The sequence below is a fragment of the Schistocerca nitens genome, chromosome 1 (assembly GCF_023898315.1).
Source record: "Schistocerca nitens isolate TAMUIC-IGC-003100 chromosome 1, iqSchNite1.1, whole genome shotgun sequence".
Lineage (NCBI taxonomy): Eukaryota > Metazoa > Arthropoda > Insecta > Orthoptera > Acrididae > Schistocerca > Schistocerca nitens.
Genome location: NC_064614.1, coordinates 260103125 through 260128837, shown reverse-complemented (window position 1 = coordinate 260128837; position 25713 = coordinate 260103125). Strand labels below are relative to the sequence as shown.

The window sequence follows — 25713 nt, the reverse complement described above, 5'->3', positions numbered from 1 at the left end:
TGGAGGGCATGCTCCGCTACTGGGTACTGGGCATCTCCTAGGCGGACAGTTCGTCTGTGTCCGTTCATGCGCTCAGCCAGTTTAGTTGTTGTCATGCCGATGTAAAAGGCTGTGCAGTGCAGGCATGTCAGTTGATAAATGACATGTGTAGTTTCACACGTGGCCCTGCCTTGAATTGTGTATGTTTTACCAGTAGCGGGGCTGGAGTAGGTGGTTGTGGGGGGATGCATGGGGCAGGTTTTGCAGCGGGGTCTCCTCCAGAGACAGGGGAGAGAGGGATCTGGATGAGAGGTTTAGGACTGAATTGGGGCTGGTGATATGTGGCATTTGACTGTGGTTATAGTTGAGATTTGGTCTGTGTGGGGTATGTGCTGGGATGGGGAGATTGAGTAGGGTGGCTAGGCTAGGTTTGTTGGCTATGAGGGGGGTTTGTTGAAGGTTCTGTTGTGGTTGGTGTTTGTGAGGGATAGGGAGAGGGACCCCACTTCTTAGGTGTTGCACTAGCACTGTGGATAGTTTTTTCAGGTGGTGTGTGGCATGGAACTCAAGTTTGCAGCTGGCTTCTAGGATGATGTTCCTGAGTGTGTTCTCCAAGCAAGGGTTTGAGAGGTGGAGGACTTTGAAGAGAGATAGGAGCTGTTGGGAGTGGTGGTTACATGAAGTAGTGTAGAGATTCAGGACAAGTTGGGTAAGGGCTAAGGATTGAAGGTTCTGGAAGTCCAGGAGAGACTGGTGGAAGGAGGAATTGCACCCAGAGATGGGAACTTTTAAGGTAAGCCCTTTAGGGGTAATTCCAAAGGTTGAGCAGGACCGGAGGAAAAGTATGTGGGATTGCAGTTTGGCTACGGTGAATGCATGAGATCATCCCTTGACCAAATTCTCCCCACACCACCCAGAGTTGCCTTTTGTCGCCCCCCCTAACCTCCGTAACATCCTTGTTAAACCCTACAATATTCCCAGACTACCTTCTCTACCCAGCGGTTCCTACCCCTGTAACCGACCCCGCTGCAAAACCTGCCCCATGCATCGCCCCACAACCACCTACTCCAGCCCCGCTACTGGTAAAACATACACAATTCAAGGCAGGGCCACGTGTGAAACTACACGTCATTTATCAACTGACATGCCTGCACTGCACAGCCTTTTACATCGGCATGACAACAACTAAACTGGCTGAGCGCATGAACGGACACAGACGAACTGTCCGCCTAGGAGATGCCCAGTACCCAGTAGCGGAGCATGCCCTCCAGCATAATTCTAGGGACCTAGGAACCTGCTACACCGTATGTGCCATTTGGCTTCTCCCACCCAACACCAATCCCTCTGAACTGCGGAGATGGGAACTTGCACTCCAACACATCCTGTCATCCCGCCATCCCCCTGGACTGAACCTACGTTAAACAACGTAACTCCCATTTATTCTTCAGTCTTATCCTCTTTCCCTTTCCTCTTTAGCCATTCACGCATCTTTTCATCCTACATAGTTGTGTTTATCTTTATACTATATACCTCTTTACTTCTGTATGCATCCTCTTTGGTTTGAAGCTGGCACAGTACTTACAGTAGAATATCTTTGGCTTCCCTCTGACAACCATGCCTCCATCCTTGCTACCCTCCCTATTTTCCTTTCCCTGTTGCTTCATAACCTGGGTTGTGAGTAACTGAATCTCCTTTCCCTTCTTCCCTTTCTTTCCCCTCTTTCCTCCCCAATGAAGTAACATTTGTTCCGAAAGCTAGGAACGTAAATTTTCGGTTCTGTTTTATGTGTATCTATCGGCTGTACTGAGCTGAGGTAAGTACTGGCCAGCCCCTCTATCTCTTTGTTGGTAATTACAAATTACCAATTTTCTGGTCGTATTTCCCTTTAAGTACACTCTGAAACCTTGCTTCTTGCCAAATTTCATGATTCTACGTCAATGGAAAGTACCCTAGGTTAAGGTGGTACAATTTTGATCATTTCAGAAAAATGCTATTGTAATGGGAAACATACTGAGGAAAGAAATAATTTAAATTATGGCACTTGTTCTTTGATATTTAATGAATATGCAACACGAATATTACAGCATTACAAGTGTCGGTTTAAACACAAGAAAAGGTTACAGAATTGAGTAAAATGTTCAAAAATGAATCACACTAGGCACAGTTGTGATCACTGACATCTTACACACAAAAAGCACTTTTTTCCCCACCGACGCAAACTTCATGGTACCAAATGTTTACATTTTTGGCAGCGAATCCAATCACCATTTGCCAATGATTCTGCACTATAATAATTCAAGAAACAAAATGCATAATTATTTTCGTTGTTTGCTGGCAATTTGAAGCTTTTAATACTTCTTTAATCATTTTTCATAGATTACATTTCTGTTTATTGTTCTTGCATTTGTTTATTTCTTTGTTTGGTCCCTGCTGAAAAAGATTCTCTTGCTGCAGAGGTTTTCCAGGTTTGCATCTGAAATGAGTCGAATTGATGTCTGTGTTTTCCTTTTCCGAAACGATACTTTTTTATCTGGAGTTGGCAAAATGTTTTTGACAGCATTGTGCTGAGAAATGGTACTGGATGCTGGTTTTATGGATGTGCCGTCTTCTTCTGTTACATATTTTAGAGATATGCACACTTCAACCATAATGCTGGTAGTAGCTTGTTTGGTGGGGGTTGAAGGTGCAAATTTCTCCATGGAAACAATGTCTGTGCAGAAGGGCATTATTCCTATGCACTGGTACCTCTTGATTGTACACCCACCAGAGGCAGTTTTGCTCCAAGCATCACAGAAAATAGTACAGAATCTTTGTTTTGTAATGCTATTATTGGGATTACAATGAGTTGACTCAATTGCATTTCTCTGATATTGTGCCTTTAGAGACTTGAAGGAAATTATGTCTAATGGCTGTAGTACATGTGTACTGTGTGTAGGCAATCCCAAAAGTTCCATCACATTTTCCTGACAATATTCTACAGCATCCAAGCTAGAATGCCTGCCATGGTTTTCAATAACAAGAACTGTAACACTAACCACTGTTTTCTATTTCTTGAAGTGTCGAAGCCAGATCATAAACAGTTCTTCATTAATGTAACCCGATTCACTCATTTCCATAATGGAACCGGGAAGTATCCAGTCTTGAAATTCAGGGCAAATCCTCACTCCTTTGAAAATTATCATTGGTGGTAAATACATATCAGATGCATTCATGTGTGCAGTAATAGTCAAATTTCGCTCTCTTTCCATATTTGTTAATGAAACAACTTATCACTTACTTTTACGACTAACTACTTTTGTGGTCTGTTATTAAGAGGAAAGCTTTGAAATATTTACTTACTTCCACTTTATTTAAGCCATCAGCTGTGGCTCTTGAAAGACCCTCAGTTTTTCGCAGGCTAAGGTTAGCGTGTGTCGTAATAAATGCTGTAAACGAATCGAATCGATTCCAGCAACCTTGCATTCTGTGTTCCATGGATGTTTCAAAGTATTTTTCTCTGCCAACCGAAACGCAGCTCTAGTGCGTCAGACCCAATCCTCATTTTTCTAGAAATAAAGCTCTCTGGACCAAAGCATCTTCCATTTCAGAATTGAGCACCGTTGGATGACCTATTCTGTTTTTTATAGTTAGAGGTAATCCAGCTTGCATTTTTTTTAAAATTTGTATTTTACAATGCAGAGTGCTGAGAGGAATATCGTATAATTCTGATGCAGTTGAAAGACTCAATCTCCACCCATTACATTCTTTATTGCCTCATGTAATGCAGTTGGACTCCATTTATTGCAGTTTTTATTTTTTTTTTAATCCCCCCCCCCCGTTGTTCAGGGCATCTCAGGGGGAAAAAAGGGGTTTGCTTTTAAAAATATGTTTAAATATGCAGAACTTATTTGCAGTAATAGTGTATAATACGTCTACAAGAACCACTCTTGACAGACTAAACTAAAGAACTGCATTGATCAAAATTGTATTAGGGTATCAAAACTATACCTTTTTTTCTGATCAAAAATATACTATTGGTGAGAGTTAAATCGTGAACAAATAATAATTAGCTGTACCTAGAGATGGCAGCACATGTCACACAATCGTTTTCTTTAGATACCCCAGAACACATGGAAACAGGAAACAAGTCTGTAACGGCACTAATACAGAATTTATAAGCATTTGAAAATCAGTCATTTTATAAGAATGCTTAAAACTTAGTAACTTCACTTACCTCTCAAAAAGAAAACAAAAAATATATCTCTGTAGCACAAACTGGTGTATTCAGGGAAGTGATAGGAAGAACTGCACAAACCTTCCACATTGTAACGTCACATGAAGGCAAATTCTACCAACACTACAAAACTGAAAAATGGCACGAAACCTTATCTTGATTGGAATTGTACCAATATCGAACCTGTACCACCTTACCCTAGGTTTTGATGAGTGAGTTTGCAAATATCAAAATATGTGACACAAATGGCCATAGATTTTGATTGCACTGATGACTTGGAAGCTATCATTTTGTACACCACTAATGGACCACAGATCTTAGTATGTGGCATTCCCGAGAAAAATAGTTTCTAATAGTCAGCCAGCCAGACAACAAAGTGTGCCTACAACAGTTCTGTTTTTACCAGGAGCCTTAAAAAGACGATGCTTTTTCCACTGCTTTGCTGCTGTTTTCACCTGTTATTTCATACTAGACATGTATGTAAGTTAACTGATTTCAGATGATGCTATTAACTGTAGGTAAGTAGAAAAATTAAAATCAGTTTAACAAGATTATTAGTGTGAAATTATTTTTACTTCTTGCATTATAATTGTGGCTCTTGTACTTGATCTTAAATTTGTTATTAAAAAGAAATCCTTGGGTAACAGAAGAGATACTGAATTTAATTGATGAAAGGAGAAAATACAAAAATGCAGCAAGTGAAGCAGCAAAAAGGAATACAAACGTCTCAAAAATGAGATCAACAGGAAGTGCAAAATGGCTAAGCAGGGATGGCTAGAGGACAAATGTAAGGATGTAGAGGCTTATCTCACTAGGGGTAAGATAGATACTGCCTACACGAAAATTAAAGAGATCTTTGGAGAAAAGAGAACCACTTGTATGAATATCAAGAGCTCAGATGGAAACCCAGTTCTAAGCAAACAAGGGAAAGCAGAAAGGTGGAAGGAGTATATAGAGGGTCTATACAGGGGCGATGTTCTTGAGGACAATATTATGGAAATGGAAGAGGAGGTAGATGAAGATGAAATGGGAGATATGATACTGCGTGAAGAGTTTGACAGAGCACTGAAAGACCTAAGTCGAAACAAGGCCCCGGGAGTAGACAACATTCCATTAGAGCTACTGACAGCCTTGGGAGAGCCAGTCCTGACAAAACTCTACCATCTGGTGAGCAAGATGTATGAGACAGGCAAAATTCCCTCAGACTTCAAGAAGAATATAATAATTCCAATCCCAAAGAAAGCAGGTGTTGACAGATGTGAAAATTACCAAACTATCAGTTTAATAAGTCACAGCCGCAAAATATTAACGCAAATTCTTTACAGACGAATGGAAAAACTGGTAGAAGCCGATCTCGGGGAAGATCAGTTTGGATTCCGTAGAAATACTGGAACACGTGTGGCAATACTGACCCTACGACTTATCTTAGAAGAAGAAAGACTAAGGAAAGGCAAACCTATGTCTCTAGCATTTGTAGACTTAGAGAAAGCTTTTGGCAATGTTGACTGGAATACTCTCTTTCAAATTCTGAAGGTGGCAGGGGTAAAATACAGGGAGCGAAAGGCTATTTACAATTTGTACAGAAACCAGATGGCAGTTATAAGAGTTGAGGGACATTAAAGGGAAGCAGTGGTTGGGAAGGGAGTGAGACAGGGTTGTAGCCTCTCCCAGATGCTATTCAACCTGTATATTGAGCAAGCAATAAAGTAAACAAAAGAAAAGTTTGGAGTAGGTATTAAAATCCATGGAGAAGAAATAAAAACTTTGAGGTTCGTCGATGACATTGTAATTCTGTCAGAGACAGCAAAGGGCTTGGAAGAGCAGTTGAACGGAATGGACAGTGTCTTGAAAGGAGGATATAAGATGAACATCAACAAAAGCAAAACGAGGATAATGGAATGTAGTCGAATTAAGTCGGGTGATGCTGCGGGAATTAGATTAGGAAATGAGACACTTAAAGTAGTAAAGGAGTTTTGCTATTTGTGGAGCAAAATAACATGATGGTCGAAGTAGAGAGGATATAAAATGTATACTGGCAATGGCAAGGAAAGCGTTTCTGAAGAAGAGAAATTTGTTAACATCGAGTATTGATTTAAGTGTCAGGAAGTCGTTTCTGAAAGTATTTGTATGGAGTGTAGCCATGTATGGAAGTGAAACATGGACGATAACCAGTTTGGACAAGAAGAGAATAGAAGGTTTCGAAATGTGGTGCTACAGAAGAATGCTGAAGATAAGGTGGGTAGATCGCGTAACTAATGAGGAGGTATTGAATAGGATTGGGGAGAAGAGAAGTTTGTGGCACAACTTGACTAGAAGAAGGGATCGGTTGGTAGGACATGTTTTGAGGCATCAAGGGATCACAAATTTAGCATTGGAGGGCAGCGTGGAGGGTAAAAATCGTAGAGGGAGACCAAGAGATCAATACACTAAGCAGATTCAGAAGGATGTAGGTTGCAGTAGGTACTGGGAGATGAAGAAGCTTGAACAGGATAGAGTAGCATGGAGAGCTGCATCAAACCAGTCTCAGGACTGAAGACCACAACAACAACAATCATATTAAATACAAATGGAAATGTATTGTAATTTGATTGTAAGAAACGTGAAGTTCCCAACGATTCATCTGCAAGATGTAAGTTATTGCCTTTACACAATACCCTTACTAAACACTTCAGTGTAATATCCACCTTTATGCATGGATATGGACGTATCCGAAAGAACAGGTACCATCTCCATATATAGTTTACGCTATCCGGCCATTGACCTTCTTCCTCTGTGCGGATGCACATGCATTGCCCGAACTCTTACGGAACTCAGTCAGATTGTCTGCCGCGAGTAATGAGTGTAACGGGCAGGGGCACTATGAATATATTGTGGACATTAAGTTGGGAATGTGGGTCTCACAGGGAGTGTGCAAGGGATAAATCCCTGCAATCGCACTGTCCTCTGTGCCCTTGGTGGCTCAGACGGATAGAGCATCTGCCATGTAAGCAGGAGATCCCGGGCTCGAGTCCTGGTTGGGGCACACATTTTCAACTGTCCCTGTTGATGTATATCAATGCCTGTTGACAGCGTAGGGTCTTGATTTACTATCATTTCTTTATGCATAGAAGTTTCACTCATAGTGTTTCATTTCGCTCTACCTCTGGTTCTATAAACCATTTTTATTTGTCTGAAATTGCATAATGTGAGTAACTGCCAAACATTCTGATATACCGTAGTTATGCTTCACTCTGAATGTCATTTTATTTCTGTCATATCATATTTTACTGAAATCCTTTGCTTTCTGTCATTAAGTATGACTCCACCCACACAATGAGGATGCCATAATGTGTTAGTTGCTACAGAAAAATTTTATGATATACATAATTAAATGCTTCGCCAAGACCACAGAAAATGCCAACTGGATAGTTTTTCTTTCTTGGTTCTACCATAACTGAATTTTTATATTAGTTTGTCTGTAGAAAATCCTTAATGCAAGCCAAGCTGATAAGTTGTTAAAGGGTTAGTATTGTAAAAGAGGTTCAGTATTGTGTAATAAGCAACATTCTAGAGACATTTGCAAAGGTGGGAGATGGGTCTTTACTTACTTTCTTATTCCCACTTTTATAAATGGTTATTACAACTCCATATTGCAGTCTTTCAGGAAATACATGTTGATACATCAATTGATGACAATGGCGGGGGAGAGGGAGGGTTACAATCAGATCAGCAAAAGCTTTAACTGTTTGGCTGAAAAACAATCACAGTCAGAAAAATTACTGATATTTAGTAATCTGATGATTTTTGTGATTTCTTTAACAGTTGGAAAGGCAAAACTGATCTCTGCTGGTGGAGTATGGCATGTAATGCATGCCTAAGTACATTATAATGAATCTGCTTTTGAAACTTTGTTTTTTGTTCTCGGGGTTTCTGAACTTTCAGTAAGAATTAACTGAATTTAGTAGCCAATGGCTTCAATCTAATATCATGTGTCTCACAGCTATTATCATCAGGGAGTTGAATAACATTTGCTTATCAGACTTATTTGTTTTACCTCATAATTTGTATTTTATTTGTTCTTGGAATGTAGGGTGGTTTTTTTTTTTTTTAAAAAAAAAAGGCAAGGTTGTTGCTTTTTTTGATGGCACAACATTGGTTGTAATGCATATCTAAATCTTTCTTCTGATGCAAGAGTGTTGCCCCACTCTTTCTCTCGGCTTCGACTGCAACTATGTAACTTACTTACACATCCAGTTATACAGTTTGATATGGATTCAGAACCACAGTGTGGCTCAGAACTCTTCACAGTAGCAAATGTTGAAAGATGTGGAAGGCATGATAAATAATGAATAAAAATCCCCAGACTTTAGGATCTGCAGTTTTTTACTTAACCACTAAGCCACTGAGACACATCACAAGACTAGTTATTGATGTGGCTTGGGAAAAAAAATAATTTTACAATTGAATCACTATTAAGGCACAACAATATATGGAGTTAGTGCTTTTTATATTGTTGTTTTTCAATCTGTATAAACAAATTTAAACTTGTTCAGCACTTGAACTGTCAGGTTTCTCTTCCGTGTTGGATTAACATTAATAATTTACTAAGTATGGAAAGAAAATGTAACTTCATACTCCAGTCAGAAACTGCAAAACACACGTTGTTTCAAACATGAAATTGGAACAGGTACTACCTTGTGTACAATTGGCAGTATACTTTATAAAGATGAAACATTGTGGTAAATTAAACTTACACTGTGACACAGAACTTCAGTTCGAATCATACCATGGCTCGTATCTAAACGTTGTATGACACTTCCATCAATGCTCTGGTAAAAAGAGGGCCAGCCACTGCCAGAGTTATATTTTGTTTCTGAGCTAAAAACATATGAACACATTCATTTACAAGCTACTCTGCATAAATCAAATTATGTTACGGCATGAAAAACAAAGTATGATTAAAATGTTGCACTCAACAGTGGAATACTTGCATGTATAAATGTAATGCAGAGTATAATCAACAAGGAAATTGCCAAATCACTCAAATAAGGGGGTAATATAGTTATTAAACAAAACTATACACAAAGCAGCATGGAATTTTCAATTAAATTTCATATTAAATTGTATCATAAGTGACTAAAATTAAGAGACAACCCAAGTAAACAAGTGAGTGGTTTCATGGACCTTGCAAACTCTTTATTATGAAAACACACAAGTGATGCGAGTAAAGATGGGCTTGGAACTAAGCTTGTGCAAAAACTGAGCCAAGATAGGTATGATGTGCTTCTGTCAATCATTACAGTCGTGTGAATACCAACCCAAACTGAAAGATCTGATTTTGTTTACAATATGTAGACACAAAATCAAACCTAAAAACTTCAACATGCAACATTGGCTCAGTTTTAATAAAAGATATATCATTCTTGAAACAAAAATTAACAAACCATGAACTACATAACAAATCAGTAACAAATAGTAGGCAGTGAACCATCACTAGCAAAGTCGGTTGTACAACTGGGGCGAGTGGTAGGAAGTCTCTCTAGACCTGCCGTGTGGCGGCGCTCGGTCTGCAATCACTGATAAAGGCGACACGCGGGTCTGACGTATACTAATGGACCGCAGCCGATTTAAAGGCTACCACCTAGCAAGCGTGGTGTCTGGCGGTGACACCACAGAAAATAAATTTACTTTTTTTGAAATAACCTTTCATTGTGTACTTATGTTCAAACGGCTGTTACTTAAAAAACACACCTTGTATTATGTTAGCATAGCAGCTGGATCACAAACCTTTTTAGGCTATGTCTAAAAATCAAAAAGTCAAAAGGCTAGATGTCCTAGATAATAACAGACAATAGCATAAGCATGGTTTTCATCCATTCAAACATAAGTGGCATAACAGAAATGAAAAATAGCAGTAAATATGTAATGAGTCTGAGGCATAATTACAGAAACCAGTACCTGTATGTTAGAAGTATTGACCCTGGCAGTCGAGACACTTGTCCCACTGTGACACAAGGTGGTGAATGGCTGTCTCATAATATTCGTTGTTCTTCTAGGACCTAAGATACCCCCTTCTGATTCACTTCCTGCAGCACGGGACAACAGTGAATGCCCAGTGTTACTTGCAAATCTTGACCACTCTTCACCAAGCGATCAAATCAAAATGACCAGGCAATCTCACCTGTGTACTAATTCTGCTCCACAAAAATGCAAAGTCTCATACGGCCAACACAGTCGCGGCACTCCTGCTGAAATTCAAATGGGAAGTTCTCAGCCAGTCTCCATACAGTCTGGACCTCTCTCCCTGTGATTATGTCATTTTTGGTCCCCTTGAAAAGGCTCTTAGGGGCAAACGATTCACCTCAGTCGACAACTTCCAGCTGTACGTGCAGAACTGGTTAACATCGCAGCCCCGGGAATTTTATGAGACAGTGATTCACTGCCTTGTATCACAGTGGGACAAGTGTCTCAACAGCCAGGGTCAATACTTCTAACATTCAGGTATTGGTTTCTGTAATTATGGCTCTAAGCACTATGGGACTTAACATCTGAGGTAATCAGTCCCCTAGACTTAGGACTAATTAAACCTAACTAATCTAAAGACATCACACACATCCAAGCCCGAGGCAGGATTCTAACCTGCGACCATAGCAGCAGTGCGGTTCTGGACTGAAGTGCCTAAAACCACTCAGCCACAGCGGCCGGCCTGTAATTATGCCTCTGGCTCATTTCTTTTTTAACGCACCTTATAATATGTAGCTCAGTCAGCAAATTTTCATTTAAGCGGAGATCCTTGTATAGGAAACCTGTCTGTGACAGCACCACAAATGAACTATTAATCCCTAACTAAAGGATGCAATTGTTAAGATTTAAATCTTACATAATATATCCTGTTAAGCACTGTGGATAAACCAATAGTTCTGTGCTACACTGAACCCTGGCTTCAGGAATAGTAAGTCTCTGTTTGTAACTTTCAGAACTATACAATAGAATTACACTTTTGTTGGTCAGTGTGTATAAACAGTAGCAGCTTTAAATATGAGCAAAAGTAATTGATGAATGGACCAGTAAAATTAAGCATGGAAGAAGAGTGTTCACCCATAGAGAGAGTAATAAATAATACATGATACGTTTCACCAGTGTTCGTCGATCACGTGACAGTAGTCCAATATTATTTCTGAGAAAATGTGTAGCATAAAGGCAAGGCAACGACTCACCTACTGCGGACTAATGTGTGAAGCATGGGCATATGTGACAGTAAAAGAAAACAGTATTCACACTATCTTTCAAGATCTTGCTCTTTTTCTAACAAAAGTACACACACACAAAAAAAACACTCCAGCAGAGAGATGCATGTGTCAGTGAACTTTTGGAAATCCATTAAACTTTTAGAAATTGATTAGAGTGGATTAAGGAACACTGAAAGCGTTAGAAATTGAAATAAATTTAAGCGAAACTGAATTGCTTAAGGATGGTAAAGTATTAAGTGGAATTTTAGTGTTTAAGTAATATTAACATTTAACAGGAGGCCTAAATGTAAAAGAGGAGGATATCTTGCCAGTGATGAATTCAAAAGAACAAAACATAAAGAACAGCAAAGGAATAAAATAGCTGAGAAATGAGAAGGATGTTTAGCTTCACAACAGAAGATTGAGAAAAAAACGTGATCAACTGAGGCACCCAGCAAGCAGGCATAGATAAACTGCTGAAGAAACAAAATTATAAAATGAACTAAATAGAGTTACAATCAGTGAGTTTTATTAAAAACAATTATTGCAAGTTCATGAAAAAAACATCAGTGTACGGATGGTTTGGCAGGTGAAGCATTATGTTATGATCCCAGTAAAGAGTACAACAAACACAGCCCGGCTTACATTTATTGTATATATTGATTAGATTATTGTTGAATACTTCATTGGGTTTAAGAGTGGTTAAGAGTTTAAATAAATTAAGATAAAGACCAAATGAAGTGGGTCTTTTTCAGTTAACAGTAAAATATTTAAGTATTGTATTATCACCAACTAGGCAATTCTATAATAAGACAAAGGCTCTATTGTGTGGCAAAAGCTTGAGATTATGTGGCCAATGCTAATATTCAGACATTGAAATTCAAGAGACACTGAGTAATTTCCTTACATACTATTTAACCATCAGTCAACAGTATGCCATTTCAGACAATTCCATTAGTATACACAAGGAATGATTGTCAACTCAATAAGGATTAATTTAGCAGCATTCTACTGAGTGTGAAAACTTGTTCTCACCAGTTCTTACCATGTTGTTGTCTTCAGTCCAAGTCCAGAAACTGGTTTGATGCACCTCTCCATACAAGTTTATCCTATGCAACCTTCATTTCTGCATAATTGCTGCAATCTACATTTTTGCATAACTACTGCAATCTACATCCACCTGAACCAGCTTTCTGTAGTCTGCTTTGGTCTTCCTGTACAATTTTTACCTCTCACACTGCCATCCATTATCAAACTGACTATTCCTTGAACCTAAGGATGCGTCCTATCAATCAATATCTTCTTTAAGACAAGTTGTGCTATAACACACTTTTTTCCTTGATCAGATTCAGTACGTCTTCTGAATTGACTCAGTACCTCTTCATTGGTTACCTTATCTGTGTAATCTTCAATATTCTTGTGTAAAATCAAACTTCAAAAGCTTCTTTTCCTTTCTTGTCGGAACCTTTTCACAACCACATTTCACTTACATGTAAGTCTACACTCCAAATACTTTCATAAATCCTAACACTTAAAATTACATTTTATGTTCACATATTTTTCTTATAGAAACACTTTGTTTTGTTACTGCTAGTCTACATTTTATATTTCTTTACTTCTGCTATCATCAGCTATTTTGCTTCTCAAATATTACACCTTGTCTACTAATTTCAGCATATTATTTCTTAATCTAATTCTCCAACATCACCTGCTGTAATTTGACTCACTCCATTACCCTTCTTTTCTTTTTACTTTTACCGATGTTTATCCTATAACCTCTTTCCAAGAATTATACTCTCAACCAACTTTGCTGTCTCTGAATTTCTAGATACAGATTTTTCTTAAGCCCCACATTGCGGGCCAACTCCTGTAGTCTTTAGTTATGCTCGAAGGTAGTGGGTCAATTTTTTGTAAACCCTCACTGCCAGTTTTGTAAAGGCCTCGTCGCTATTGCTGTGGAGGCTGAGTTGCCACTGTTGTTATGGTAGGCCGAGTTTGCGAGTTCGTGAAATGGCTTCTGGTGCAGTACATCACTAAGACAATTTCTCCCTGCTAGTATTACACTGCTATGCCCCAGAAGGTTCTACAAGACTCCAACAAATTATTAACAAAGTCACACAAATGAGTTAGAAAGGTTTACTTATCTTTGTGACTTGTTAAATAATGAGGTCTACAACACTGCTTGTAACATAAAAAAGGCTCTCAATGGCTAAGTGCAAATAATCATACGTAAACTTCACAGTACATATGAAATGCAATTTACAACAACACTCTGTTCACTTTTAAGAGTTCACTGAACATCGTTCCCTGTCTTAGTCAGCCCTGTACGATATCTATAACCAAGTGGGTGAGAGCTGCTCTTTTATCTTCCAAGTAGGCTTCTGTCCATTGGTGTCCAGTCATTGGCGGATTGTACTCAGCCAGCAATTGGCCAAGGCGAATTTGGTATCTTCATCCACAGCGCCGCCAGTGGTGCTGGTGAAACTCTCACAAGTGACGAGTCTCTGTGCCACTGGCACCAGCTCGCAGCTTTGCGCCTGTGGTGCGCTTTTGCCCTGGATGTGTCTTGTTCGGACAACACAGCATAATTAATGTTGATTACATTTATTAATTATATAAAAAAAGCAGCTGAGTGAAGGTTTGGAACTATTTGAATAAATAAAAGGATTTGCTGCATCAGCTGCAATAATGTTCCTAGAATGCATTACAATCTTTTTATTTGCATACAATATTCCATTTGGGCCATGAGCAGTTAATATTAGTTTCCATTTACAGAACAGTATCCTTCCAGTACTACAATCAAAACAAGAAATTGGCTACTATATTGTTATTCCCATGAACCATGGACCTTGCCGTTGGTGGGGAGGCTTGCGTGCCTCAGCGATACAGATAGCCGTACCGTAGGTGCAACCACAACGGAGGGGTATCTGTTGAGAGGCCAGACAAATGTGTGGTTCCTGAAGAGGGGCAGCAGCCTTTTCAGTTGTTGCAAGGGCAACAGTCTGGATGATTGACTGATCTGGCCTTGTAACAATAACCAAAACGGCCTTGCTGTGCTGGTACTGCGAACAGCTGAAAGCAAGGGGAAACTACGGCCGTAATTTTTCCCGAGGGCATGCAGCTTTACTGTATGATTAAATGATGATGGCGTCCTCTTGGGTAAAATATTCCAGAGGTAAAATAGTCCCCCATTCAGATCTCCGGGCGGGGACTACTCAAGAGGATGTCATTATCAGGAGAAAGAAAACGCGTTCTACGGATCGGAGCGTGGAATGTCAGATCCCTTAATCGGGCAGGTAGATTAGAAAATTTTAAAAGGGAAATGGATAGGTTAAAGTTAGATATAGTGGGAATTAGTGAAGTTCGGTGGCAGGAGGAATAAGACTTCTGGTCAGGTGACTACAGGATTATAAACACAAAATCAAATAGGGGTAATGCAGGAGTAGGTTTAATAATGAATAGGAAAATAGGAATGCGGGTAAGTTACTACAAACAGCATAGTGAATGCATTATTGAGGCCAAGATAGATACGAAGCCCACACCTACTACAGTAGTACAAGTTTATATGCCAACTAGCTCTGCAGATGATGAATAAATTGAAGAAATGTATGATGAAATAAAAGAAATTATTCAGATAGTGAAGGGTGACGACAATTTAATAGTCATGGGTGACTGGAATTCGGTAGTAGAAGGAAACGTAGTAGGTGAATATGGATTGGGGCTAAGAAATGAAAGAGGAAGCCGCCTGGTAGAATTTTGCACAGAGCACAACTTAATCATAGCTAATTCATCTCCCAGTACCTACTGCAACCTACATCCTTCTGAATCTGCTTAGTGTATTCCTCTCTTGGTGTCCCTCTACGATTTTTACCCTCCAATACTAAATTGGTGATCCCTTGATGCCTCAGAATATGTCCTACCAACCGGTCCCTTCTTCTAGTCAAGTTGTGCCACAAACTCCTCTTCTCCCCAATTCTTGTCCAAACTATTTATTGTCCATGTTTCACTTCCATACATGGCTACACTCCATACAAATACTTTCAGAAACGACTTCCTGACACTTAACTCTATACTCGATGTTAAAAAATTTCTCTTCGTCAGAAATGCTTTCCTTTCCATTGCCAGCCTACATTTTATATCCTCTCTACTTCGACCATCATCAGTTATTTTGCTCCCCAAATAGCAAAACTCCTTTACTACTTTAATTGTCTCATTTCCTAATCTAATTCCCTCAGCATCACCCGACTTAATTCAACTACATTCCATTATCCTCGTTTTGCTTTTGTTGATGTTCATCTTAAATCCTCCTTTCAAGACACTGTCCATTCTGTTCAACTGCTATTCCAAGTCCTTTGCTATCTTTGACAGAATTACAATGTCATCGGCGAACCTCAAAGTTTTTATTTCTTCTCCATGGATTTTAATACCTACTCCAAACTTTTCTTTTGTTTCCTTTACTGCTTGCTCAATATACAGATTGAATAACATCGGGGAGAGGCTACAACCCTGTCTCACTCCATTCCCAACCAATGCTTCCCTTTCATGCCCCTCGACTCTTATAACTGCCATCTGGTTTCTGTACAAATTGTAAATAGCCTTTCGCTCCCTGTATTTTATCCCAGCCACCTTTAGAATTTGAAAGTGAGTATTCCAGTCAACATTGTCAAAAGCTTTCTCTAAGTCTACAAATGATAGAATGATAGGTTTACCTTTCCTTAATCTTTCTTCTAAGGTAAGTCGTAGGGTCAGTATTGCCTCACGTGTTCCAACATTTCTACGGAATCCAAACTGATCTTCCCCGAGGTCAGCTTCTACCAGTTTTTCCATTCGTCTGTAAAGAATTCGCGTTAGTATTTTGCAGCCATGGCTTATTAAACTGTTAGTTCAGTAATTTTCACATCTGTCAACACCTGCTTTCTTTGGGATTGGAATTATTATATTCTTCTTGAAGTCTGAGGGTATTTCACCTGTCTCATACATCTTACTCACCAGATGGTAGAGTTTTGTCAGGACTGGCTCTCCCAAGGCTGTCAGTAGTTCTAATGGAATGTTGTCTACTCCCGGGGCCTTGTTTCGACTTAGGTCTTTCAGTACTCTGTCAAACTCTTCACGCAGTATCGTATCTCCCATTTCGTCTTCATCTAAATCCTCTTCCATTTCCATAATATTGTCCTCAAGTACATCGCCCTTGTATAGACCCTCTATATACTCCTTCCACCTTTCTGCTTTCCCCATCTTTGCTTAGAAGTGGGTTTCCATCTGAGCTCTTGATATTCATACAAGTGGTTCTCTTTTCTCCAAAGGTCTCTTTAATTTTTGTGTAGGCAGTATCTATCTTACCCCTAGTGAGATAAGCCTCTACATCCTTACATTTGTCCTCTAGCCATCCCTGCTTAGCCATTTTGCACTTCCTGTCGATCTCATTTTCTCCTTTCATCAATTAAATTCAGTATTTCTTCTGTTACCAAAGGGTTTCTACTAGCCCTAGTCTTTTTACCTACTTGATCCTCTGTTGCCTTCTCTAATTCATCCCTCAGAGCTTCCCATTCTTCTTCTACTGTATTTCTTTCCCCCATTCCTGTCAATTGTTCCCTTATGTTCTCCCTGAAACTCTGTACAACCTCTGGTTCTTTCAGTTTATCCAGGTCCCATTTCCTTAAATTCCCACCTTTTTGCAGTTTCTTCAGTTTTAATCTACAGTTCACAACCAAAAGATTATGGTCAGAGTCCACATCTGCCCCTGGAAATGTCTTACAATTTAAAACCTGGTTCCTAAATCTCTGTCTTAGCAGTATATAATCTATCTGATACCTTCTAGTATCTCCAGGATTCTTCCATGTATACATCCTTCTTTCATGATTCTTGAACCAAGTGTTAGCTTTGATTAAGTTATGCTCTGTGCAAAATTCTACCAGATGGCTTCCTCTTTCATTTCTTAGCCCCAATCCATATTCACCTACTATGTTTCCTTCTCTCCCTTTTCCTACTACCGAATTCCAGTCACCCATGACTATTAAATTTTCGTCTCCCTTCACTACCTGAATAATTTCTTTTATCTCCTCATACATTTCATCAATTTCTTCATCATCTGCAGAGCTAGTTGGCATATAAACTTGTACTACTGTAGTAGGCATGGGCTTCGTGTCTATCTTTCCCACAATAATGCGTTCACTATGCTGTTTATAGTAGCTTACCTGCACTTATATTTTTTTATTCTTTATTAAATCTACTCCTGCATTACCCCTATTTGATTTTGTATTTATAACCCTGTATTCACCTGACCAAAAGTTTTGTTCCTCCTGCCACCGAACTTCACTAATTCCCACTATATATAACTTTAACCTATCCATTTCCCTTTTTAAATTTTCTAACCTACCTGCCCGATTAAGGGATCTGACATTCCACACTCCAATCCGCAGAACGCCAGTTTTCTTTCTCCTGATAACGACATCCTCCTGAGTAGCCCCGCCCGGAGATCCGAATGGGGGACTATTTTACCTCCAGAATATTTTACCCAAGAGGACGCCATCATCATTTAACCATACAGTAAAGCTGCATGCCCTCGGGAAACATTACAGCTGTAGTTTCCCCTTGCTTTCAGCCGTTCGCAGTACCAGCACAGCAAGGCCATTTTGGTTAGTGTTACAAGGCCAGATCAGTCAATCATCCAGACTGTTGCCCCTGCAACTACTGAAAAGGCTGCTGCCCCTCTTCAGGAACCACACGTTTGTCTGACCTCTCAACAGATACCCCTCCATTGTGGTTGCACCTACGGTATATGTCCATCTGTATCACTGAGGCACACAAGCCTCCCCACCAACGGCAAGGTCCACAGTTCATGAGGGGAAGACATATCCATTAGGACAGTGTGAATAGCACAACAGTGCACGCAGTGCCTCTCCTGGTCTCTTGACCATGTAGGTTGAATACTAGATGACTGGAAAACCGTGGCCTGGTCAGATAAGTCCCGATTTCAGTTGGTACGAGTTGATGGTAAGGTTTGAGTGTGGTGCAGACCCTACAAAGCCATGGACCCAAGTTGTCAACAAGGCACTGTACAAGGTGGTGGTGGCTCCATAATGGTGTGTGCTGTGTTTACATGGAATGATATGGGCCCAATTGAACCAATCATTAATTGGAAATGATTATTTTTGGCCACTTAAAGACCATTTGCAGCCATTCAAGGACTTCATGTTCCCAAATAATGATGGAATTTTTACGGATGACAATGCTCCAAGTCACCAGGCCACAATTGCTCCCAACTAATTTGAAGAATTGTGGACAATTCGAGTGAATGATAAAGCCATCCAGATTGCCCTACATGAATCCCATCCTAAATTCAAAGGACTTAATCAAGATATCAATTCAGGCACAAAATCCTGCACCAGCAACACTTTTACAATTATGGATGGCTAGAGAGGCAGCATGGCTCAATATTTCTACAGGGAACTTTCAGCGACTTGCTGAGTCCATGCCACGTTGAGTTGCTGCACTGTGCCAGGCAAAATGAGGTCTGACACGATATTAGGAGAAATCTCATGACTTTTGTCACCTCCATGTATTTACTGAAATTCAGAGTACACACCTGTGAAAGCATCACGTTAAACATCCTGAAAGCCTGAATGATCTGTAAGATAGTACTTTACCTTGCGCCAGGGTGACTCATCACTCACAAATGGTCAATTAGCCTCATGTATCTGGTACACATTCTGTTTTCAGCTTTACAGGAGAAAATAGGGAGAAAATATGGGATTTCTCATTGCGTGTTTGTATCGACAGGAATGAGCACACTGTTGGCCTTCATAACAATTCAGCAGTATCATCATCACAACAGTTTATGTACGCGCAAAAGTCCAGAATGATCAACAAATCAGACAAAAGCTCTTCAAACTAAAAGCCATTATTCAGAATAGAACCATAACTTTAAAAAAAGGAGACTGAAATTCTGGAATATGCTTTTGTATGTGTGTCATCAAAACATGTCAAAAAATGAACAAGTAATTCAACAGATTGAAAGAAGATCTTGCAGATTAAGTTGTAGGAAGAACTTCCCCAGCACAATACCGCAATACACAGTACTCTCTGGTATCTAATTATTGTAAGTCTTAGGAGAACATATAATGATTTCACAACCAGCAGTCAACATCACAAAGCAAATTAACCCTGCAAATATGTTAATTTTCTTAGATCACTGACTTGAGTTTGGTTAAAATTAATGTAATGGATAATTATCATTTTTATAGTTCTGAGGCTGACTATATAGGTATGCCCAAAAGCCATTAATAAATTGTTAAAAATTACATGGCAGTAAGATAGAGGAGGATCTGCAGCGAATTGACGCATGGTGCAGGGGATGGCAATTGAACTCAATGTAGATAAGTGTAATGTGCTGCGAATACATAGAAAGAAAGATCCCTTATCATTTAGCTACAATATAGCAGGTCGGCAACTGGAAGCAGTTAATTCCATAAATTATCCGGCAGTACGCATTAGGTGTGATTTAAAATGGAATGATCATATAAAGTTGATCGTCAGTAAAGCAGATGCCAGATTAAGATTCATTGGAAGAATCCTAAGGAAATGCAATCCGAAAACAAAGGAAGTAGGTTACAGTACACTTGTTCGCCCACTGCTTGAATACTGCTCAGCAGTGTGGGATCCGTGCCAGATAGGGTTGATAGAAAAGATAGATAAGATCCAACGGAGAGCAGCGCGCTTCGTTACAGGATCATTTAGTAATCGCGAAAGCATTACGGAGGAAGACACAGCAGGAGAGACGCTCAGTAGTTCGGTACGGGCTTTTGTTGAAGTTTCGAGAACATACCTTCACCGATGAGTCAAGCAGTATATTGCTCCCTCCTACGTATATCTCGCGAAGAGACCATGAGGATAAAATCAGAGAGATTAGAGCCCACACAGAGGCATACCGAGAGTCCTTCTTTCCATTAACAGTACGAGACTGGAATAGAAGGGAGAACCGATAGAGGTACTCAAGGTACCCTCTGCCACACACCGTCAGGTGGCTTGCGGAGTATGTATGTAGATGTAGATGTAGATAGAGTCACTGGCAGACGTCACATTTAAGAATTGTGATTTTAAAAACTAATTTGAATGAATCATTTACATTAACCTGATGATACTTTTGAACCGTCTTCTTGAAAGTCAGAATGAATTTAGAAAATGAATTCAACTTACTTAGTCATGGTAGAAGTCATGAACAAAATAATAATTGTAATTAATATATTACAGGTGGCTTTCTGCATTTAGAAAAAAAGTAACTGGCTTGTTTTAATATGGCATATCATTAACAAGCATATGGAACAAAGAGAAGAATGCAGGCTGCAAGACTAGAATTCCATTATATGCTCTAGATTTACCATTTTCCATGAGAAAAAATTATTTACCTGGAAAAATATTTTCTAAGTAATCCACAAATGAAAATATTTAGAACCACTAATTACCTGACCCAAACTTCTAATACATTACAGCTATGTATTTCTAGAAAAACAGACAGAACACAGTCTGCTGCACTAAAGAAAATTACAATTAAAAATCAATTTCATTTCAGATTGGTCTCTTTGATAACCCTAAGAATTCCTGACTAAAATTCTTGCTCTAAAATACAGCTTGTCATTGTAGCACTGCATAACCAGTTTCTCAGTAGGCTCATCAAGAAGTTTCACAGTTGTCTAGTAATTAAGACCTCTTTACAATATGCTACAATTACACATCGCACTTCATACTATGTTTTAAAATTATAAAAAAAAGTGTGCAGAAAACAAACCCTTTTCATCAATGCCAGATATTCACAACAAGCTTTTTAGTTATATACAAAGAAACTTCAAAGTTACATTTACTTACGTGAATAGGATATTTCCACAGCAAACACAAGTGTATTTTCCTGGTGCTTTGTTGTTGTTCAAAGAACTACTAAAAGGCTGAAGGAAAAAATGAAAAAAACTTCTTAAAATATCAATACATATTGAACTATGAACTATCTACAAAACAATATATTATGGTGAGCAGCATCTGTTTCTGATAATAAGGGATGCTACATAGATCACACCACAAACTGCCATGCCCAACAGGTTAATAAATATCATGCTGAACAGTTATGTGAATGCTCTGTCTCAGCTGTGAATCTAGAAACACCAAAGCTAGTTGTATTGACAATTTACATGCCACTAGCAGGGAACACATTAAGTTTTGTCATGCAGTTAGAGTATTAATAAGGTTATGAGGAATTAATTGATGACTTTTAACACTGATTTTTCTGTATAACAGTAATGACTGAGCACACACAGAGTTCTTGCTGTCTAGATCTGGATTGTTTTCCTTAAGCAAGTTCCCAACGGAGATTGAAGATCATTATGCAACAGCCATGACAACAGTGGTTCCAAACCTTTCTTAGACCATTACCCCTGAGTACAGTTAAACATTAGTTAGTACACCTACCCCCCTCCCCCACTTTCCCCACATTATCATAAACTTTAGCACCTAACTAAACAGTAGAATGAAAAAATACTTTTCTTGAAACACTTATTTTTAAAAGATGAAAGGTGAATATTTAGTTTGTTTGTATGTGTGTGTGTGTGGGGGGGGGGGGGGGGGGGTTAGAATGAATGACTCACAACTCCTTCTCAGATAAGAAAGCTAACAATCCACACAGAAGGTAGACACTTGTTACATTACTCATCTTCAATGTGACACTTGCTTGACCTACACACTGCAACCCAATCTGAAATCAAACAAGTTAACATGCATGCACTATACTTACTGTTCATAAATCACTTGATTGCTGCACTCCTTACTTATGAATTGGCAGAAACTGGAAAACTTCAGGCTGTTAATGCTTTGTGTTTGACCACAGCCATTAACAGCAATAGCAATAATAATAATACGGTATACAGCACTATTGTGCTTATGTAGTTACTGCTGTGTCATGCTGTCAATTAATTCATCTATCTTTTTCAAAGTGAATAATGAAGCAATTGCTGGACCAGTTGTGTACTAACTACAACTTGAAGAAGACATTTTCTTGAGGTATGTAGCATTTGTTATTTATTGCCTCACTTTTATCACCAGTGATGTACGGGACAAAGCACATTTGTGTGTAGTGGGTGGACTGTGTGAGGAACCTATAACCTCCATTGTGTAACTAACTGAGAAAAAGTAATTTTTGTTAATAATCAATATCAGAGTATTATAAAACTGTGAAAACAGTACTGATCTTTTGAAAATAATTTCGTTTCGTGACTGAAACAGAATCAAATCATTTAGTTTTTACACCACAGAAAATTTCAATCTACCTCTCAGGGGCTAATTACCCTCAGGTTGGGAACCACTGCACTACAGGCAACAGTAAATGGTTCATCTGACCATAAAAGTCAAAATTTAACAATAAAACATACAAAGCAGTTTGGTTCACATCATAAACATAACCAAAGATTAGTATCATGTTTAGATATAAATTACATGAGAAGATTGGAAAGGGATTTAAGAAGTGAATAATGTTAACTCCTTTAAATAAAAAATACTGAGTCTTGTTTTCTACAAATATAAAGAAAAATAAAATAAAACAGAAGCAAGGACAGGGAACTGAAGTAACCTGTTCGAGGAGTTAAATCCATTGGCATCCAACAGTGTGTTATATATATTAAAAAAAAAAAGTTGAATCCATGTACTGCATGTTGACAAACAACACATTCAAAATATAAAATGAAAAAAAAATTGCTGGTACTTTATTAAACCAGAAACAAAAGTGTAGCGTATAAAATTCCTGCAAATTAGCTATCTCAAGTTGTACTGAGCTGCACTTGGGAAGTCAATACTTTGCAAAATGGACGTCTATTCAAATACGACTGTCATCACATGAAAAAAATTACCTCTGGCATAGCATGATAAAAGTACTGCCTGAAATTAAAAGTATCAAACAACACCCTCAATATAAGCAGCAGCTTGCAGCTCAGTACAGCTTGGTACCCAGCCATTGCACAGATGAAATAGTTGAGACGTGATGAAAACATTGCCTGATTTGGTTACAGATTGAATACTACGGATATCAACATGGTAGCATGACTACATAAGGATGAGGCCATCAACTACATGGTAATCAGTTGCCAACTGACAATAACAAGTAGTACTTCAGCAAAATCTTGTGGAGATTCAGATGTTTGACATACTGGAACCTTGAGAGGATTTTACCAAATAACAAAATTTGCTTTAGTGTAAAACAGTAGAAATTAATACTTTAATCACAATCAATCTTGGCATAATACGATCATCTACAAAAAGGCAGCAAACTTTATGATTCATTCAGATTTGCAGTTCAGTTTTGTGACTAGAAATGTCTTAAATTTAATAACAGCAGCTGCTGGTCTTCACACATGCAAGCAAATTGTCACAGTGGCCCCTTATTTAGAGGGCCCGCACAATGGATACGCAAGATGGGTTGCCGACCTCCTTGCGGGAGTGCGGAGAGAAACAACCAGACTTTCCAAATAAACACAAAACTACTTCACCAGACAACATGTGACAGTGCTCCACCAATCGGAACTCATATGACTCATGTAGCACTCCGCTGACCCTGCTTTATAAGCATGCCCGGACAGTTAGAATGGCAGTGTTTACCTACTGCTAGGAACATATCCGGCCAGTACTTACGCTGGCCCTAGCACTGTATACAATCACCTTAGCTTTGTATTAGCACGTTGTATTGTGTAATCAGTAAAGTAGATTTTGGTCAGTATTTTCTTCCATTGTCTTGTTTCCTCATCTGGTTTGCCACCACAAGAGTTGTGGGGTTTTCTTCTTGTTCTTGCATTTGAAACTTAGTTTTATGCCAAGATCGTGTTTTTTTCCCCTTTAATTATGATAAAGTGTGTTCATATTGACTGTTAGTTCTTTCCTGCTGACCGCAGACACTACAGTTATTGTCAACGAGAATGGGAGTTTCATTTTTGAACCAAATGGCCTACTTGGAGGAACTTCTTCAGTCCTTGGTGGAAACTCTACAGCAGATTCAGGCTATGCTCATGCATTCTCACTCGCCAGTGTTGCAAGAGGTAGCTCATAGAGTTGGTTCCATCGCAGGTGGTAAATTGAACACTCTGCACATGGCTCCACCATTTCCAGCTTTCGATAGGTCTGTCGAACAATGGTCAAATTATTTTGAATGGTTGGAACAACATTTACTAGCATGTGGGATCCACAATGAAAATCAAAGTCGGGCATTGTTTTTTTTTTTTTTTTTAGCAACAGTCAGTCCATAGGTGTATCGTTTAATACAACAATTGAATCCGGAGCAGTCCCCTTGCAATCTCTCATTTGCTCATATTAAGGGCTGCCTTTTTGAGTACTTTGGTGCAGAAATACATGTCACTTCCGCCCGTCAGACTTTCTTTTCTTGTCGTAAGCCACTTGGTCAGACTTATCAGGAATGGATTACAACGCTCCAGGGTCTCTCCCATGATTGTAAATTCTGATGCACCAACATCACCTGCAAGCAGTCTTATGCCTCTTTGTTCATTTGTGATACGATGGTGTTTCACGCAACAGATGAGGGTCTTCAGGCTGATATTTTGAAGTTACAGGACCCATCCCTCAACACTTGTCTGCCGATCGTTCATGCGTTTGAACAGTTTCACTGGCTACAACCACCACATCTTAATCCAGCTGTTTTCGGAGCTCGCCAGTTGCCTATCACTGAGTGGGAGTCTAATCACTCCATTGGTCCATGTTGTGACAGGAAGTCTTTCACGCGGCTTCCATCCTGTCCAGACTGATTCTGGACTCACCAACAGTCGAAGTGACCCCACCCGCGAGCAAGATGAACAGCTTGCAGCCGAGCAGGCCATATCGCCGTGGTGTGTCAGGTTTTGCAGAAACATAGATGCCATGCTTCCTATGGATGCACAAGCTCATCATGAATCGGCAACTCAGGACCTGGAACGCTCGGGCTCGCCAGCTTTATTGCCGTGCACTCACACCTTGTGCAGTCTCAGTAATCACTCTATATCAGCCGACAGCATTTTTTCCACACAAATCTCTTATAACAGTCATTCCTTCACTGCTCAGTTTTTGGTGGTCGGATCCCCCGGTGCTCTAACCTTCTGGGTGTGGACATTTTTGGTCACCTAGGTTTATCAGTGCATGGTGCAGTACAAGCAGTGCTGATTCCCTCAGCGGATACTCTCCTCGCCCCACTGCTCAGCAAATACGAAACATTGTTCTCATCCTCCACATCAGGGGTGAAGGGTTTCACCAATCACATTCAGCTTCTTCCCTATGCTGTTCCTAGTTTTTTTTAAGGCC

The 25713-nt window shown here is 39.4% G+C and overlaps 1 protein-coding gene across 1 annotated transcript in view; it reads right to left on the bottom strand.

The window, feature by feature from the left end:
- LOC126247556 (peptide methionine sulfoxide reductase MsrB-like) overlaps positions 1–25713 on the bottom strand; it is a 73414-nt gene that overhangs the window by 2156 nt on the left and 45545 nt on the right. Inside the window, exons 3-4 of the mRNA XM_049948491.1 lie at positions 21262–21338; positions 8926–9049 (exon numbers count right to left, since the gene is read on the bottom strand). Of these exons, the coding sequence (XP_049804448.1) occupies positions 8926–9049; positions 21262–21338 (201 nt within the window). The remainder of the gene's footprint in view (positions 1–8925; positions 9050–21261; positions 21339–25713) is intronic.